Genomic DNA, 18,334 nt, shown 5'->3' with positions numbered 1-18,334 from the left:
GTTCTAAATCTATTGCTCACTTGTGGATACTAGATAGTGGAGCCTCAAACCACATGACCTACAAAAAATCTTTTCTGACCAACATCAAGACCTTACCTTACCCATTTTTAGTTACTGTACCTACCTAATGGATACAGAGTCAAAGTGACAGAAATAAGAGATGCATTCCTTAGTCCCAGTCTAACCTTGTTTAGAGTGTTATATGTGCCTAGATTCAAATTTAATCTCATTTCAATTCACTCATTAATTGTACATCTCAATTGTATGGATAACTTCAATAGGTATCTTTGTTTAATGCAGGCCCCTTAAATGAAGAGGTCTCTAGAGATTGATAAAGCTAAAAATGGCCTATACTTCCTCTACTCAATATGTCCCAGTCATGAGTCTAAGTCAAATTTCATTTCTGCTTTCAGTTTTGATCCTTTTAAGTACTTTAGTTCATCTTTTCCTACATATGCCGGTGCTACAAATAGAGTAAAGAGTCACAATCACCCTCATCATTCATCTGCATTTGTAAATAAGTCATCATGTCCATCCAAGAGTGTAAATTCCATTCAAGTAATAAGACTGACTCTTCTGATATTAATTCCATTTTAATGTCTTCTTATATGTCTCATGAAAATGGTATTGATCACTTGTGGCTTAATAGACTAGGGCATGTACCTTTTGTAGAAATAAGGGAGATATCCACAATACCAGTCACTTTTTCTCCCAGACAACCATTCTTTTGCCCAATCTGTCCAATGGCCAAACAAACTAGACATCCATTTGCTCATAGTACCACTACTTCTACTAAAATCTTTGAACTAATACACATGGATCTGTGGGGGCCCTATAATGTAAACACACATGATAATTACAGATATTTCCTGACCTTGGCTGATGATTTCAGTTGATTACGGGGGACTGCAAGAACCGGGAATAATAGTGTCTCATTGGAACCGGGGACTGCATGGCCATCCCCATAGAAATAAGCTGTACAAGTTAGCCACATGTATTGGCAGTTTCTATTTTTTTAGCAAACGAATGCTTATGTACTTTCAAATATAGAAGGAATTAATAAAATTATTTTATTTTTATCTTGTTTCTTGTCCAAACAATGAGTAAATTTTATCATTTGAAAGTTAACAAAAAACTTCAAATTCTTGTGCCGAAATGAACATGAGACATCCTCTTCAAGAGCACTGTAAACATAAGATGATCCTCTCTTATGAAATCATCATAGTAAACGGTTAATTCCGAAAGAGATTATGCCCAAAATCGGATGCTATTGGACGAAAATATACTCAAAGCTTTATCTAATTCGATGCAAAAGGAATAATTTTTGCACAATACTTAAGCAAAAATCATCTTCATTTATCAAAATGCCAGACTCAATGAAAAGTTTGGCATAATTACAAAGTACCAAAAAAAACACAGAAGAAGAAATCTTAGCATTGTCGTCGCCGGAGCCCAAAGGGAGAGAAGGATTTGCGTCTCCCCCGGTGGAGGAGGGAGGATCAAATGCAGGTTCTTGGCCTTCATCCTCATCTTCTTCAATCTCTTCCTCGGTCCCCGAGTACTCAGAACCGGTACTTGAAGAATCAACTGCAGCAGTAGGGAGACGTTCTCGAGTAGTTAGCTCTAGTTCTCGGGCCTTGACGATGTAATCATCAATATCGACGATGCCCGCTTTGGCCTCTTCCAAGGTTTTCCTCCTCATTTTATATATAGCATACGTCTTCTCAAATATGAGAAAATCTTTTTGGAACTGGAGTTTTGCCTTAAGCATGTCAATCTCGGCCTGAAGGTTGTCCCTTTCGGATCTTATGGCACCGAGGCTCAAGTCAAGATCACGAGTTATAGATAGATGAATCCGGTTTTGCTCGATGACCCTCTTGAATCTTTCTTCGATTTTGGATCTCTTCTCCTTGGCGACATTAGCCTCCTCTATTTTGGAGTTCAAGGTTGCCTTCAGCTTATTCATTTGGTCCTCGGAGGTAGACTTGCGCTAGGCAGCAGCAAATACAGTATCTTGGAGCTCGGCCCACTTAGCCTTAGCCTCTTGGAGTTGTTCATGTAATAAAATGGCTTCTTGGTTGTGGGCCATAATCTGTTGTTTACTTTGCTGCAATCGAGCCTCAAGCTTGCCCGCCTCAGCAACCTTTGCCTCCAATACTGGAAGGCACACAACAAGTTGGTCCCTTTCGACCAACAGTTGATCTCGCTCGGACGCAAGTCCTTGCTTATCGAGGATTAATTTTTGCAGGCCCTCGGAAGCAAGGAAGTTGGCATGTAAAAGCGATCATTGTCATCGTCCACACTGGTGAGAAGGGCGTGATAGTCGTGTTTGCTGAAATTTATTACTCCCCCATAAAATATTTTGGGGGAGTAGAAGTTTATCATATGTGCAAGGGTTAGGGTCTCCCAGTCTCTGTGCACAGCTAGCATAGGCAAACCACCATTTGCCATATAGATGGGCCTACTTGTGCCAAGCAGACCCGGTACCGTGGCAAAACTCCAAAATCACGGGGTCGAGCCATTCACTCGTCCCCAAGGAAAACGGACCTAGGGTAAAGGGATACACATAGACTTACGTAAAACCCTCATTGGTAAAGGTAACTCGCTCTATCATATTCGGAGTGAGGATGTTGAGGTTAAGGCAGTTGCAGTCCTCCTTCACTGCAGGGATACTAGAAGGGAGAATGGAGGAGGGTTACCTACTAACAGCCCAAGTTTGCGAAGACGCAACTGGAGCCTTCTCTTAGAAGTCATTAACGGTACTCAGGTGTTTGGGTATAATGGTGTTTACAATGGGAGGCTCAGAATCAACATCAGCTTCTTTATCCTTATTTTTTTCTGGGCCTCCACTGAAGAGAAGACCAGAGTTTCTAAAAGTTGCAGTAGAAAAAGCCATGATAGTAAAAAGGCAATAATATTTTTAGAAAAAGTTAGAGAAGATGAAAGTTTCTACGCAGGAGGAGATTGAGTGCAAATAAGATGATAAACTTATGAAAATTTTGGAAGTGAAAGAGGTAAAGTGACGAGAAGAAATACTAATATAGACAGTAAAAATCGTGGCTATTATTACCTCGAGAACTGGCAAAAATTTGCTGAATCGCGCGGTAACACCTCTTCGGAATATTAGATTCGAGAAGACGTGCGTCCTTTCAAGCGTCAGAGACTATTCAGGAGGTTTTCCGCCAAGAAAGGGATCTTCACCAACTTTTCGGTAATACAAAAATATGTCACCGGAAAGCAGGGGGCTATCTATATAGAGAAAAATTAGTTTATAATATATGGTCGAATAATAGTATGATACGTGGAATCGAAGACAAGTAAAAGGCGAATCAAGTAACAACTAGGACCGGGAATAACAGTTGCAGCTGACATCGGATAAACCCCGAAGGGAGCAGGCCAATGGGAGTAGGTCGAATATTTGTCATCGAATAACATTCAGTGAAGAATATTCTCTAACATTAAATGGCCAGCCGTTACAGAGAATATTTGCATTCTTGGCATGTCGTTACATATTCATCAATGACTCTTTTATTATCATTCAAGTGGGGCTTGATTCTAGGATCTTATTTCCCTCGGTATAGCTATAAATAGCAGGCTCAATAGCCATTGTAAGGCACGAAAAGTCTTGGCAAAACTTATTTTGTATTTCATCTTCATGCTCAATTAAATAATTTCGTTAATTCTTTTACATTGCTTTCATTTCTATCCTCGGAGACACTCGGAGCCAGGCTTGCCATCTTCTTCAATTTCAATTGCTAAGTTTTATTTTCAATCTTATTTCTTTACCATTTTTGGGATCCAATCAGTTCGCTTGTCTATAAACCACGTAACAAATTTAACCGTATCGTTTTACAGATAAACAGATTCGACGATGAAAATCATGACCAAATAATTCAAGAAAGGCCTATGGAGAAACAATCTCCAAGCGATCTTCTAAGATCACAAATAATAAGAATATTTTTCCAAATATATGATGAACTTGATGATATGAGTATTAAAGTAGATAGAATTTGATTCATATTCTAATATTTTATAAATTCGAGTTTTTTTAACGTATCATTAAGTTATACTGGAACATATCACTTTCTCTATTAACCCGAAAATAAAAACTCGTGTACTTGCATATCTTGGAGTTGGAGAGACTGCCGCCAAAAGAGATATTGATAGACGGGATTAAATACGTACGAATCACCACTCCACAAATACTAAAAAGAGAAAGATCAGCGATATTTTGTAAAAAATTTATTAATGTATAATATGCAATTAATTCCTAATTAAATTGAGACTCCGTACAAAGTTTCCTTTGCAAGCACAAATTCTTCAATATCGTTCCATCACAAAGTTTTCCTTTGCAAGCTCAGATTGTTCAATTACGTTCCAGTACAAATTTGTACTAAAATTTGAATTGATTTTAAAGTACTAAATATTATGAGGTAAGATTCTTAATTTTATAATTTTATCCGACATGGAGTTATTTATATGAAAAAATAATTTAGTTCTTAAAGGTATAAAAGTCGATCAATGTTGCAAGGATATTTTGGTCCTTCAATATTTAGTAAAAAACATTCGTGCTTTTATAATAAATATAAATATAGATATAGATATATGATGATATGATTTACTTGAGATTGCTGAATTCATAAATTTCAAATTATGGATCTGTTTCTACTTATTTAAAACTTTTCTTTTTTCTTTTTCTTTTTTTGTGAGAAGAATTATGATCTCTTGCAAAGTAGAACACAACGTTAGATGTTGGATTGTACTCATTTGGGGGAGAGACCGAGAGAGTATACAAGTAGAATGAGATTAAAACAAAAGGAGTAGAAGTGATAGGCATATGAGGCAAAATAGAAGATAAGATGGCTATCTAACCAATGGCCTTCTTAGATTTCTGCCTTCATTTTTTGTTAAAGTACTTATAATAGGAGTATTATCAATATCCGTCTTCTTACTTTCATGCAGGAAAAAAAAAATAGGTTTTCCGATTTGTCAGGACACGCGGTTTTCAGTTTTCACGGTAGCATAACTTAGCATAACAACAACTAACCCAATAAAATTCTAAAAGTGGGAATCATTTAAAAAATAAGAAGTTCCAATATGCAATTTTTTACTGTAAATTTTTAAACTATTTGCAAATAAAACATCTACATAAAAGTATCATAACTCAAAATAATTAATAATTTAAAGCATTTTAAAAACGTCGGTAAAAAAAATTCACTTGACTCTTAAAATCCGAATTGCATCACATAAATTGAAACAGATGGAGTATTGTACTTTGAGATGAATAAGATCCCTCAACCCTTAATCGAATGTCTCAATTTCGAGCCCCGCAAATAAAAAAAATTATTAACAGGAAGTATTTTATTTTAAATGAACTCTACACAATATAAATTTGAATTTGTGTAATCTGAATACAACCATATAGTGACAAAAAAAACACTTGATTAAGGGCATTGAGGGTGATTTAACAAAGACCAAATGTCCAATGAAAGAGCACCATAAAATCCATATCCGAAAATCCATATCAGCACATACTTATTGTCCAGATGGATGATAAGCAAGGCAAAATGGCAGATGATGATAAGGGTTCATCCCAAAAATGGGTGGTTCTCAAGGTTCTTATTACTTTTGGGAGGTCCAAGAAATCTTACATTTCACTATTGACAATCCCATCCTTTTTCAGAAGAAAATATCCAAGATTGAGAAAATACCATCAACAGAATAATTCAATAAATATTTTCTAAAATTCTTTAGTGGTCGAACCCTCCTCATCAAGAAAAGAAATCTAGCTTAGTCTTTTTTCACAAAAACTAAACTAAGGAACTTGAAAGGGGAGTTCAAAGCAATGGCCTCAACTACCTCCCCTTCACTTTCTCTTTCCTCTTCATCAACTTTGGTCGACGGCAAGACAACTCGTCAGTCAGCTGCTGCTGCATCATCCCAATGTGTCACCCTACCCACCCTCCCTCCCCCACCTGCCGTCCAAAGCCGTGCTGCCAGAACCACTGCCTACTGTAAGTAACTCTTTTCTTGATTAATTTTTGCTCAAGTCTTGAATTGCCTCTGTTCCACTTGCCATTGTATTTGATCGAACACAACAACGTAGCCGGTGTATTCTCATAAGTAAGTGGGGTCTGGGCTCAGTAGGGTATTCACAGTCTTAACCCAACTTGAAGCAGGTAGATAGTCTGTTTTCAATGGACCTTCCGCGTTTGATCGAACACATAGTTTTAAAATGGTAATTTGTATCATACATTATAGAACAACAAAACAATTACTTATTCGCAAACAAATTAAAGTTGGTAATATGAAATCATCATTGTTCATGTCGTTCCACCGAAGATGTGTTGTGTGTCTAGGTGAGCACGTTTCAACGTGTTTTGTATTGTCGGAATTCATCATGAACTGACTAGTTTTACTAGGCTGTTAACTCACCGCAACGCTTCTCTTTATCTGTGGGATTAGCAATGTGAGCAAGTTCACCCATGTAAATTTATATTATATTGTAAAATGGTGTTAAAAAGATACTACATTCATGTTTGACTAAGCACAGAGTTTGATGGAAAAAAGATGTATAGCGCATAGCAAAAGTACTGTTATAACTTGTGGTTTTAAACATGCCATGACATTTATGTTGCTGTAAGTACATGTCGTTAAAGGTAAAATGAGAAGTTTAAGTTAAAGAGCTTCGAAATATTAAAAACTGTCATTCTTTTTGTAACACACTAAAAAGGAAAAAAAATGTCAGTTTAACATAGTGAGCTGTATAGAAATATAACTGGTCACACATTTAGCAAAAAGTATATAAGTTAGAACGGAAGAAGTAATTCACACTATACTTCATACTAAAAAGTTATTGGTGCTGTTGTAATTTCTTGTCTCGGATGCGCTGTGATGCAGGTCGTAAGATTGCTCGGAATGTGGTCGCAATGGCAACGTCTACTGGAGAGGTTGCAACTGCTACAGAGGCCTCATCAGCTGATATGGCAACCACTGAGCTACCATCTGAGCTTCTCCAAAAAATTCAAGAAGCTGTAATGACCTACTAATATGTATTAGCTTTTTCACTTCACTTGGTTCTTGATTTGCTCCGCCTTAATCTTGATACCAACTTAATTTCTCCTTTCAGTGGGACAAAGTTGATGATAAGTACGCAGTCAGTTCACTTGGTGTTGCTGCAGTACTTCTACTATGGAGCTCCACTGGAGTTATCTCGGTACTGCTTTATTCTAGCTACTTACTATTTTCCAACTTAGGACCTTTTGGTTTCCATTTTAGTTCAATTATTACAAGCTTGACAAAAGGATGTGCTTAATTGTGGCAGGCAATTGACAGGCTTCCTCTGATTCCTGGTGTTCTTGAGCTTGTAGGAATTGGTTACACCGGTGTAAGTTGAAACATTCGCCACTTTTAGTCACTAACTGTATGCTGTGTTCTCTATAAAGCTGAATGATTGATGACAATTAGTTCCTCCTAAATCTCCTAGCCTTTTCTTTTGGTGTTTTAACTTATATAAACTTATAGTGTCAAAAACTTTCAAGTGTTTAAATGTTAGTGTACTTGTCTATATCAAATATCCTATTATAACTGATAATTACATGATAGGGTTAAACAAAAAGGTCTTACACTGTTAGTGTATCAAAGCTTTAATCTGGTAAAGCTTTGAACTACGTAATCAACCACAAAAAATTTTTGAACTCAATTCACTTTGTTCTTCTTTAATTTTCTTGGATCTGTCTTCCTCTGCAGTGGTTTGCTTACAAGAACTTGGTCTTCAAACCAGACAGGTAATTCCATTTCGTTGATATACGAATTAGTGGAAGCTAAGTTTATTATTCGTATCTTGTGTTTGTCACCACTTACCTCTCTTCTTATAACATTTTGCCGTTAACAGAGAAGCTTTGATATCAAAGATCAAGGACTTGTACAAGGAAATAATTGGGAGCAGCTAAAGGGGAATAGAGTCCGGATGCTGCTGCAGAAACATGGTCAAAATAGATTTCAGTTGAGCAATCTTGCAGCTTTGCTCTTTGAAATGTAAACTCTGCTTTGTTCTTTTGCTGTCTTAATATTCTAACAGAATAAAACTCAAATGAACCATGTCTATATATTGCTTATTTGTACATTGTCTTTTCATTCTTTCACCTTCGTATGTTTTTACTTAGCAGTTGGAAGTTAATGTATATCAATGCTTTCAAGTAGATCCATGTCTTTGGAAATTAATGGATTAAAAGAAATTGTACAACAAAACATGTTACCATATATTTTAATGCCACAAGCCCCTTCTTAGTTCTTTCTTCAACTTTCAACTTTAAGATTCCAAAAGAGAGTGAAATTGATATTACCTGCAATTAAAAGAAAAGTAAAACTCCTACCATGCAAATTTGGGTTAACATGGCCCTCACCTTACAAGACTCCCAGTACCACCACTTTTATATGTGCAATCCAGTATTTGTGGTTCGGCCCTTCCCCGGACCTCGCGTGTAACGGGAGCTTAGTGCGCTGGGTTGTCTTTTTGCCAATATCTATGATGACAAAATTTCAAGAAAGTTCTTTTCAACCAGACATTATATGGTTGTCTATTGTCAATTTGTCATGATCTTATAATTGTAGGAAGTATGTAGCAAAACTAACAAGGGTCGTGGTGGAGTGGTAAGTATTCCATCATTCTTAACCAGAGGTCTCGAGTTCAAGCCATGAGTATGGAGTCGTCTTTGTTAGGGAATGTTTTACCCCCTTAATGTGGTACTTTTTTGGCACGAAACCAGATTTAGTCGGGCCCCAATGTGGATATCAGACACCAATTGAGAAACCAAAAAAAAAAAGGAAGTATGAAGGTAGGACTAGCCACAGCTTAAGCAATGCTACCGTATCTCCGCCATTATTTAGTTTTCACCCAGTGATCAATGTAAATCTCCCTATGATGGTTTGCAGATATTGAAAAAGTTTTTCCTTGATCATGCTCCCTCTATTCTTATGCTTCTCAAGTAGTATAATTTTAGACCTCTACTAAGGGCACACTCTTGGGATTAAATACCTTCAAGAGATCCAGTTCAGAACCAAGTCCCAAAATCCGTGGCGAAACCAGAAATCTTGTTAAGGGTGTTCAAGTCCCAAAACCGGAAAACCAGTATATTTTCCGGTGCAAGAGTGTTCAACTGATCACCCTTGAGCCTATGTGGCTCTGCTACTGCCCAAAACTCCGTATTCGTATTATCAACATCCTAGTCTGGACTAGGATACAACTTCAGTTGTAGTCTGCAAACTCTTCGCATAGTAGAAAAAGTAAACCAGGTTATCAAGATAATTAGGAATATCAACACCCCATTTCCCAGTTGTGGACTACCTTGCAATTTCATGTGCCAAGTCCTATCTCTGGGTACTCAAGCTTATACTCATACTGGAAAAAGTAACATGTTAGCAACCGATTATTAGGAATAATGTCCCAGTGTGGACTAAGTTGAAATTTTAGTCCCAATTTCTAGTTAATGCACCTATAATAACCCGACAATCCCCTGTATAGAGCCACCATCATTTCGTCCGGTATGTACTCTCGGGTCACCACTCCTTTGAGTACGACAAAGTGAACAAAGACAAGACTCACCTCTTCCTACTTTGTCAATCACATCCGCCTTAGTCCCACTAAGATGGCGAGGAAACGCGCTTCCAACAGAGACGCTTTCGCAAGTGCCCGTCTGTGGATATTGAAACTCTTCTTATACCAGAGACACATGTCATATAAATCTTACTAGGAATATCAATATAAATTGGACAAAGTTACAATTTCTGTCCTAGAGAACATGTTTATCAATACTCAAAATGACATCCTTTCATACAAACAAGGGAATAATAGAAATATTATTAGGAATATCAACGTTCAATCTGGACTAAGCTGCAATTCCAGTCCGAGACTGCCATAAATGAATACTCAGAGTAGAAACTCAACGCACAGTAGAAATCTACTTGCAGAATTCCATGACCCAAAAATTACAGACACAACATATTAAGTTAACGCCTTTGAATCCGGTTTCAGTAGCCAAGGCTCGAAACTCCTGTTCAGATCGCTCTTTGCCTCCAGGATATTGAGCCATCACGATCAAATCACATTGCGAAACGCCAACCATTGCGGTGTCAATGTCTGGTTTCACTGGTAGAATGGCCTCAACAACAATCACCTTTCCATTGTCTGGTAGAGCCTTGTAGCAGTTCTTTAGCAACTTGAGATTATGACTATCACTCCAGTCGTGAAGAATCCACTTCATTAAGAAACATAGAAATATTAGTTGTTTTGGCACGTTATTCCAACGGATATAAAAAATACTAGGTAACTTATTTCCATCTAAGCCTTGGTAGACAAAGTTACACGATACTTGTGTTGATTTGAAGTAGCAGGTAGCTAGTGGAATTAGTCGAGGTGTGTGCAAGTTGGCTCGAACATCACCGTAATAAAATTAAAGTCGTTTTAGCACGTTATTACCTCCTCCCTCCCAATTTAATAAACTTATTGGAATAAACTGTGAATATTACCATAACAAACAAAAACTTGCTACAAACTATGAGCATCTTGAGTTCCAGACCACCTTCTAGGAAGGGTGCAAAAAAAAAAAAAGAACAGCCAAAACCAACAATATCTTGTGTAACTTCTATTGATTACTTCCCCCACTTCCAAATATTAGTCGTTTTGACAAACTGAATTTGTTTTTAAATTATTTGAAATTTCAGAAAAACAAGAAGTCATTTAATACTTTTTCTGCTAAACCTATTCGGCTCCTCAAAGATTTGGACATACCTTCATAAAAATAGCATCTCCTTCTGGAATACTTTCAAACATATCTCCCCCGACATGTTCCACCCATGAAATATTATGAACACAAAGTTAATTCAAGTTAAGAATTGATTGTGCACGTATAAGAAAATATTGTATCAGTTGACAAAACTCTACCATTTTAGATGAGGTTTAATTTAGTTTGATGTAATTACATAATCATGCAATGTGACATTACAGTGACCAGAGGCGGATCCAGGATTTCAAGAGGATGGGCGTACTATTATGAAAACGTGGATCTAAAATTTATATTTGACGGGTTTAAATTTAGTCTCTCACTATGAACCAACTATACTTTTGAAATTATAGGTTTAAAATTATATACTTTTTAAATTTTTAGTGATTTTCACACACACACACACACACACACACACACACACACACACACACATATATATATATATATATATATATATATATATATATATATATATAGTGTGTGCCAAAAACAAGATCATTCGAAGAGAGATTTGAACCGCCAATTTCACTTGTAGAGGTACATCCAATAATTATTACACCATAGGAGTCTTTAAACATGGGTGCACGCACATATATTTAAGTAATTTTGAAGAAATATAACATTATTATATATAATTTAGGAAGAAGAGCATAGGTTCACGTGAACCCATATCCCTTAACCTAGATACGCCTCTGACTGTGACTCACCTCATGTATATCTACGTTATGAAGCTGAAAGCTATAACATGAGTAATATTTAGCATTTCAATGTATATAAGGTAATTCTTTAACGATTGTATATGATATGAATTAAGTAAAATTAACTAGTGTTGGACCAAACTGTCAAAGCAAATTAAACAATAAAACAAGAATGAGAAGGTCCCAGGATAGGAAGGGGCATGTTGAACAACATGTGGCAAATCAAAGCTAGTGCCCTTAATTGTGGTGTATTTAGATGTAATCATCTTGAGATTGACTCCAAGACCACCTCCAACATCAACCAAAATTTTAAGGTTCTCAAAACCTTTGTAATTTTCAAGTATTTTTTTCATGACTACAATTGTGTGATTGATCATTGCCTTGTTAAAAACATCATTGTATTTGGGGTCCGATTTTGGATATTCAAATGCATCTACACTGTGCACCCTATCAAATGGTACTCCTCCTTCAAGAACTGCATCTTTTAATTCAAACCTGTAATTCAAAATTAGAAAGAGAATCAGATATGACCTACCAATGAGCAAGTTCCTCCCCCATTTCTTCAGAAATAGGGTGTTGTCGATTTTTCCTCTTGTAAAGCCATTTTCAAGAATGAATTTAGACAACCTTCCATGCCATGCACGAGAGGCATGTTTCATCCCATATAATGCCTTGTCAAGTTTGAATACATGTTCAGGATGCTCATGATACTCAAAATCATGCGGTTGTTTAACGAAGACTTTTTCCTTTTAATATCCATTAAGAAATGCACTTTTGACATCCATTTAAAATAATTTTTAATTCCATATGAGATGCAAAGATAAAAAGGATTCTGATGGCTTCCATTTGAGAAACTGGGGCAAAGGTCTCATCATAGTCGATCCCTTCTTCTTGATTGTAGCCTTGAACTACTAACCTGGTCTTGTTCCTTGTTGTATTTCCAAACTCATCAAGCTTGTTTCTGAACACGCACCAGGTTCCTATAATAGTTCTTTCTGAGGGTCGAGGAACCAGGTGCCATACGTGGTTCCTCTCAAATTGATGGAGTTCATCTTGCATAGCAGTAATCCAGTCAGCATCTTTCAATGCCTCCTTGAAATTCTTGGGCTCAATTTGAGAAAGGAAAGCTGAGAAGGCAAGAGAGCTTCTTGTCTTTGATCTGGTTTGAATTCCTGAATCAAGAGGAGTGATCACATTTTGGAGAGGATGTGAACTTTTGTGCTTCCAGTTAGACACCTGAATCGCATTGTGAGAAGACCTAGGTTGCTCTGAATGGGATCTATTGTTGGCATCAATGGAAGAGTGAATGCCACTTCTCAGCTCAGCATCAGGAGTTCCTTGCACATCATCATCAACTATGTTCTCTGCTTCAATTTTTGTGATAGAGGAACTGGGTTCTTTTGTATCAGCTGGAGATTCTGTTGTATCTTCTTCGTTGGATTCCTTGACTTGACTCATCATGTCACCCTTTCCATTTTTCATATCAATGACTTCTCTGGGAACCTTTGACTGCTCCCAGTCTTGATCAATCTTATCATGTGAATCTTTCTCACATAAGTGGTGTGATTCATCAAAGATTATATGTATGTTTTCTTTAATACATTGAGTCCTTTTGTTGTAGACCCTGTATGCTTTGCTTTGTGAGGAATATCCAAGAAACATACCTTCATCACTCTTAGCATCAAATTTTTCCAGCGCTTCCTTACCATTTTTTAGAATGAAACATTTGCAACCAAACTTTCTCAAGTGAGTTAGCTTGGGTTTTCTCCCGTTCAGCAATTCATACGGGGTTTTGTTCAAGAGGGACCTGATCATGCACCTATTCACCAAATAGCAAGCAGTGTTGACTGCCTCCGCCCAAAAACCTTTTGCAACACCACTGTCTATCAGCATAGTCCTTGCTATGTCTTCAAGAGTCCTATTTTTTCTCTCCTCAATACCATTTTGTTGGGGTGTTCTGGGAGCTGAAAATTGTAACTTATACCATTTTCAGCACAAAATTTGTCGAATGCAATCAAACTTTGTGCCATGATCAGATCTTATACGCACAACATTATAGCTCATCTTCACTTGAATCTGCTTCACAAAATCAGCAAAAACAAGAAATGTTTCATCCTTAGTTCTAAGGAACGAGGTCCATGTGAATTTGGAGAAGTCATCAACTATGACAAAAATGTACTTCTTTCTTCTTCTACTTGGCAGCCTCATAGGTCCACACAGATCCATATGGAGGAGATCAAGTGGCCTTGAGGTGCTTACTTCCTTTTTTGGGATTGAAGGAGGACCTAACTTTCTTTCCTCTTACACATGCATCATACACCCTCTGATCTTTGAACCTTGACTTAGGCAGCCCACGAACCAGGTCCTTTTTGACCAACTTGTTTAGCAACAAAAAGCTTGAATATCTCAATCTTCTGTGCCACAACATCATCATTGATAAATGGAAATTTTGACTACTTATTAGCACCTTTTTGCTTTTGTTTTAATCCAAAAGTATTGATTTATGTTCCTGAAACTAATCAAATTGTGCAAATTGTAGGAATGTTGGAAGTTTAGTCTCCCATGATGAAATCCGACTCAAAAATGAATGTTCTAAATCACAAGCCAATAAAGGGCACATAAGCAAAGAAGTGAGGTATACAGAAGAAAGTGTGGACCGCAGAATTCCATCTGCGACAGCAGACCAAGTAAAAGCACCCAGCAGAACTTGGCAAATGTGCGGACCGCACATGAATTGTGCGACCGCAAAATAGGGTTTTCACTAACAAATGATTTAAAGTTTAGAGAGTGCGCAAAAGACCAAGTCCTAATGCGTTGCTGAAGTGCGGACAGCACAAGAATTGTGCGGCCGAAGAAGATACTTCGCAACCGCAATCCAAAAATGCGCAGGTGCAGAATCCTAGTTCCTGCCAACTTAAGAAATCTGCGGACCGCACATGGAATTGTGCGACCGCAGAACCTCCCGAAGGGCATTTTTGTCAGCAAATTTTGGGCCACTATAAATAGACGAGTTTCATATTTTTAGGTTAAGATTGAAGTTTGAGCTGCTGTAGCCGTTACATTTTGCCATTTTAGAAAATTTGTGATTATTTTAGTATTTAAAAATTATATTTTATCATTTTAATCTTTGATTATGAGTTTAATTAGCTTTTTATTTTTATTTTCTTCAATTCCCACTAAGCTAGATTCTTACTAAGGTTGATGTGTAAACCTTATGGGTATTTAATTTAATGCTTATTTATGATCAGGTATTGATTATTTAGCTTAGTGCATGCTTAAACTTTAGAATTAATGGTTGCAAAAATTAATTCATGCCTTAATTTATTTAGTCTCTACTTGAGAAAGAGGGACCTACTCTAGGATAACTTGGCTAACAATAAATTGGGTTAATTGAGAGTTTGATTAGCCTAATTAAATGGTTCAAGCTTGAGATAGTAAAAACCCGACATATGCTCATATCAACTATTTTATTTGATACCCATTTGAACTTGAGAAAGCCAAATTGGGTAAAATCACTCTTTGACCGAGAGGTATTGAGTGGGTAATGTAGAGTTGAGAGCTATAATACACTTCAATCAACAAAACAAATATTAATGTCTTTAACCCATTCGGCGAACACCTAGGTTATGATTACATCCCTAGGCTTTTTAACTATTTGGAAAAATACCAAAAACAATCTTTAATTTCTAGTTTTTTTTCCTTAGCTTACAATTGTTAGAGTAATATTAGAAGAAGAAATCAAAACTTTTTATGGAAGTGCAAATTTATTTAATCCATTCGCTTTCTTTAAGTGTATACTCCTAACACGCCTTATAACTCCCTGTGGATTCGACCCCGACTCACAGTTGGGTAAATTATATTGCATACGACCGTATCATATCTCCTATCGAGGTGTGTTGTGGACGTCATTAATTTTTGGCGCCGTTTCCGGGAATTTAAAATGGTGTTAGCTATATATTTGGGTTTGTTTTTGGAATATATTCTTTTCCTTCCATGTTACTAACTTGTGTGAGAAACATTTAGGTACAATCATGGCGGCAAACAATGATCTCAAAAATGTGCCTTTGGGGGATGTTGACGGCGAGGATGAGCAATTCGAGGAGGTACCTCTTGAACCTCAAGCCAATCGAATAGGCCGGGTGCCTCATGACAATGTACCCGCTCCACCCCCACATCCACCACGAGCAGCTCCATACTGGATATTGCCCAACGAAGGTTATGCTAGTGAATTAGTCCCTCCCCGCATTAGGGCAGGCAACTTCCAAATAACAAATGTGATGCTCACTTAGCTTGAGTAATGGGGATTCTTCACCGATGCTCCAACACATAATACTTATTAACATTTGAAGGGGTTTGTGGACACTTGTTGGGGGAGAAAGCAAACAAAAGTCTCTGAGGATGCATTGAGGCTAAGGCTTTTTCCCTTCTCTCTACGGGGGAAAACTTTAGATTGGTTGGAACAATTGTCGAACCATTCAATTCACACTTGGGATGAATTGGCAGAAAAGTTCATTGCTAAGTTCTTCTCTCCCGGACACATGGCTACACTTCGAGATGAGATTTTGGCTTTCAAGCAAGAGCCGAATGAACCACTATATGAGATATGGGAGCGCTATAGAACAATGGTTAAGGAATGTCCTAACAACAATATGACGGAAAACATGATTCAACAAACCTTCTATTGTGGGACTAACACAACCAACCAATGTGTAGTAAATCAACTTGTCGGTGGAAATTTTATGACTACGCCTTATGCGGAGACGTATAAGATTTTGGATGAGATGGCGGAAACGTCATCGGCTTTGCAATCTCGGGCTAATGTTCTACAAGGTGACCCAAATATGATCCACCTTCACAAAGAATTACATGACCATGGACAAGCCATTGCTGAATTTACAACCACCATGACTCAACTAGCAAAGGCCCAACTTAGTCAAGTGCAAGCTCCTAAACAAATCAATGCCATGGAAGGGGTGAACATGATGGTGAACAAGAGGAGAACCAAGGGTCCACAAGTGCAAAATCGAGTGGAGAACTATGTACAAGAAGATAGTGGTTTTGAACAAGATGATTCCTATAATGAACAAGAAGAAGAAGTGCAATATGTGAACAATTTTCAAGGGCAATGAAATAATTTCCAAGGCCCAAGCCAACAACAATGGCGGCCTCAAAACAATCAAGGCAATTGGAATTCTAGAAATCAAGGAAATTTGAATGGTGGAAACAACCAAGGGAATTGGCATAACAACAACAATCAAGGAAATTGGAATGGAAATAATCAAGGAAATTGGGGGGAGGGGATAACAATCAAGGCAGATGGAGAAAATATCAAGACAACCGGGGGTCGGGTTTTCAAAGGCCCCCGATGTACTAACAACCGAGCAACCCGCCTCCTTATCCTTCCTATGGTTCAAGTTCTTCAAACAATGAGATAAGGCGTATTGAAAATATGTTCAAGCAAATGATGGAAAAGAATGCCGATTCAGATGCCCAACTTACCTCACACAACACATCAATCTGAAACCTAGAAGTTCAAATGGGAAAAATCTCTCAAGCTTTTAATTCTCGTCCTAAGGGGGCACTACCAAGTGACACAGTGGTAAACCCAAATGGTGGTAACAACACGGGGCATGCCATGGCGGTTATCACAAGAAGTGAAAGAGGTGGGAATGCACCCACCTCAAATGGAAGGCAACTTGTTGATGATGATCAAGTGATGCAAGAAGAAGAGATCACAAACAATGTGGTGCAACCTAATGATGAAGTTCGGATTGATATTGATGATAGCGTGGAAGAGACTCAAGAAGAGGTGAACCCATCTAGGGAACACATTATTGACATACCGAAGCTGGTAGTGCAAAAGGCTAAGGCACCATTGCCTAAGCCTCCACCTCCATACCCTCAAAGACTTGCCAAGAAAAATGGTGATAATTAATTCAAGAAGTTCATTCAAATGATGAAGAGTCTCTCAATCAAAGTGCCATTAGTTGAATCTTTGGAACAAATGCCCGGTTATGCAACGTTTGTGAAGGATCTTGTGGCAAAGAAGCGGTCACTGAATTTTGAAACCATCAAAGTCACTTATCAAGTGAGTGAAATTGTACATTCAATGGTTCCTAAGTTGGAGGATCCCAATGCTTTCATGATTCCTTGTAAAATTGGAAGTGCCGAGTTTGCTAAAGATCTTTGTGATCTTGGGGCAAGTATCAATTTGGTGCCCTACTCGGTTTTCAAGAATTTGGGAATTGGGAAACCAAGACCCACCTCTATGAGATTGCAAATGGCCGATCGTATATGAAGAGGCCCTTGGGAGTGATTGAAGATGTCATGTTTCGTGTTGATAAATTCATGCTTCCGGCGGATTTTGTCATTTTAGATTGCCAGGTTGATTATGAAGTGCCGATTATTCTTGGGAGACCTTTCCTTGCTACAGGGAAGGCTCTTTGTGATATTGAAGCGGGAGAACTTACCTTCTGGGTTGGTGATGAAAAAGTGGTATTCCATTTGTGTAAGTCCATGCGGCAACCAAATAGCAATGAGATGTGTTATTTTGTGGACTTGGTGACAGATGTTATTGATGATGAAACAAGTGCTACAATTAATGTTGGTGATATGTTGGAGGCCGTGTTGCTCAAATTTGATGATGACGAGATGTATGGTTTCATGAAATATGCGAACTCTTTGCAAGGAATGGGGTCGTACAACTATGCACCCCGGAAATTATCCTTGGATCTTGAAAATAGGACAACTCCTCCTACAAAGACTTCTATTAAAGAGCCTCCTACCTTGGAGTTGAAGCCATTGCCTCCACATCTTCAGTATGAATTTCTTGGTCTTTGTTCTGCTTTACCG

At 37.7% G+C, this 18,334-nt stretch overlaps 2 protein-coding genes across 2 annotated transcripts; one reads left to right on the top strand and one right to left on the bottom strand.

Annotated features, from left to right (window-relative positions):
• Positions 1–5,609: 5,609 nt before the first annotated feature.
• LOC107763650 (protein CURVATURE THYLAKOID 1B, chloroplastic) lies at positions 5,610–8,144 on the top strand. The gene is made up of 6 exons (XM_016582137.2): positions 5,610–6,014; positions 6,901–7,034; positions 7,130–7,216; positions 7,325–7,387; positions 7,750–7,787; positions 7,895–8,144. Exons 1-6 carry the CDS (start codon positions 5,846–5,848, stop codon positions 7,950–7,952), a joined length of 549 nt encoding a protein of 182 aa, XP_016437623.2. The 5' UTR covers positions 5,610–5,845; the 3' UTR covers positions 7,953–8,144.
• Positions 8,145–9,938: 1,794 nt separating this feature from the next.
• On the bottom strand, positions 9,939–17,119 carry LOC107763651 (cathecol O-methyltransferase 1-like). Its single transcript, XM_075245538.1, has 5 exons — positions 17,068–17,119; positions 16,386–16,410; positions 11,667–11,977; positions 10,790–10,854; positions 9,939–10,256 (listed from the first exon to the last, which is right to left on the bottom strand). Exons 1-5 carry the CDS (start codon positions 17,117–17,119, stop codon positions 9,960–9,962), a joined length of 750 nt encoding a protein of 249 aa, XP_075101639.1. The 3' UTR covers positions 9,939–9,959.
• Positions 17,120–18,334: the final 1,215 nt, after the last annotated feature.

Source organism: Nicotiana tabacum, chromosome 23 (assembly GCF_000715075.1).
Source record: "Nicotiana tabacum cultivar K326 chromosome 23, ASM71507v2, whole genome shotgun sequence".
Classification (NCBI taxonomy): domain Eukaryota; kingdom Viridiplantae; phylum Streptophyta; class Magnoliopsida; order Solanales; family Solanaceae; genus Nicotiana; species Nicotiana tabacum.
This window is presented reverse-complemented; position numbering and strand designations above follow the sequence as displayed.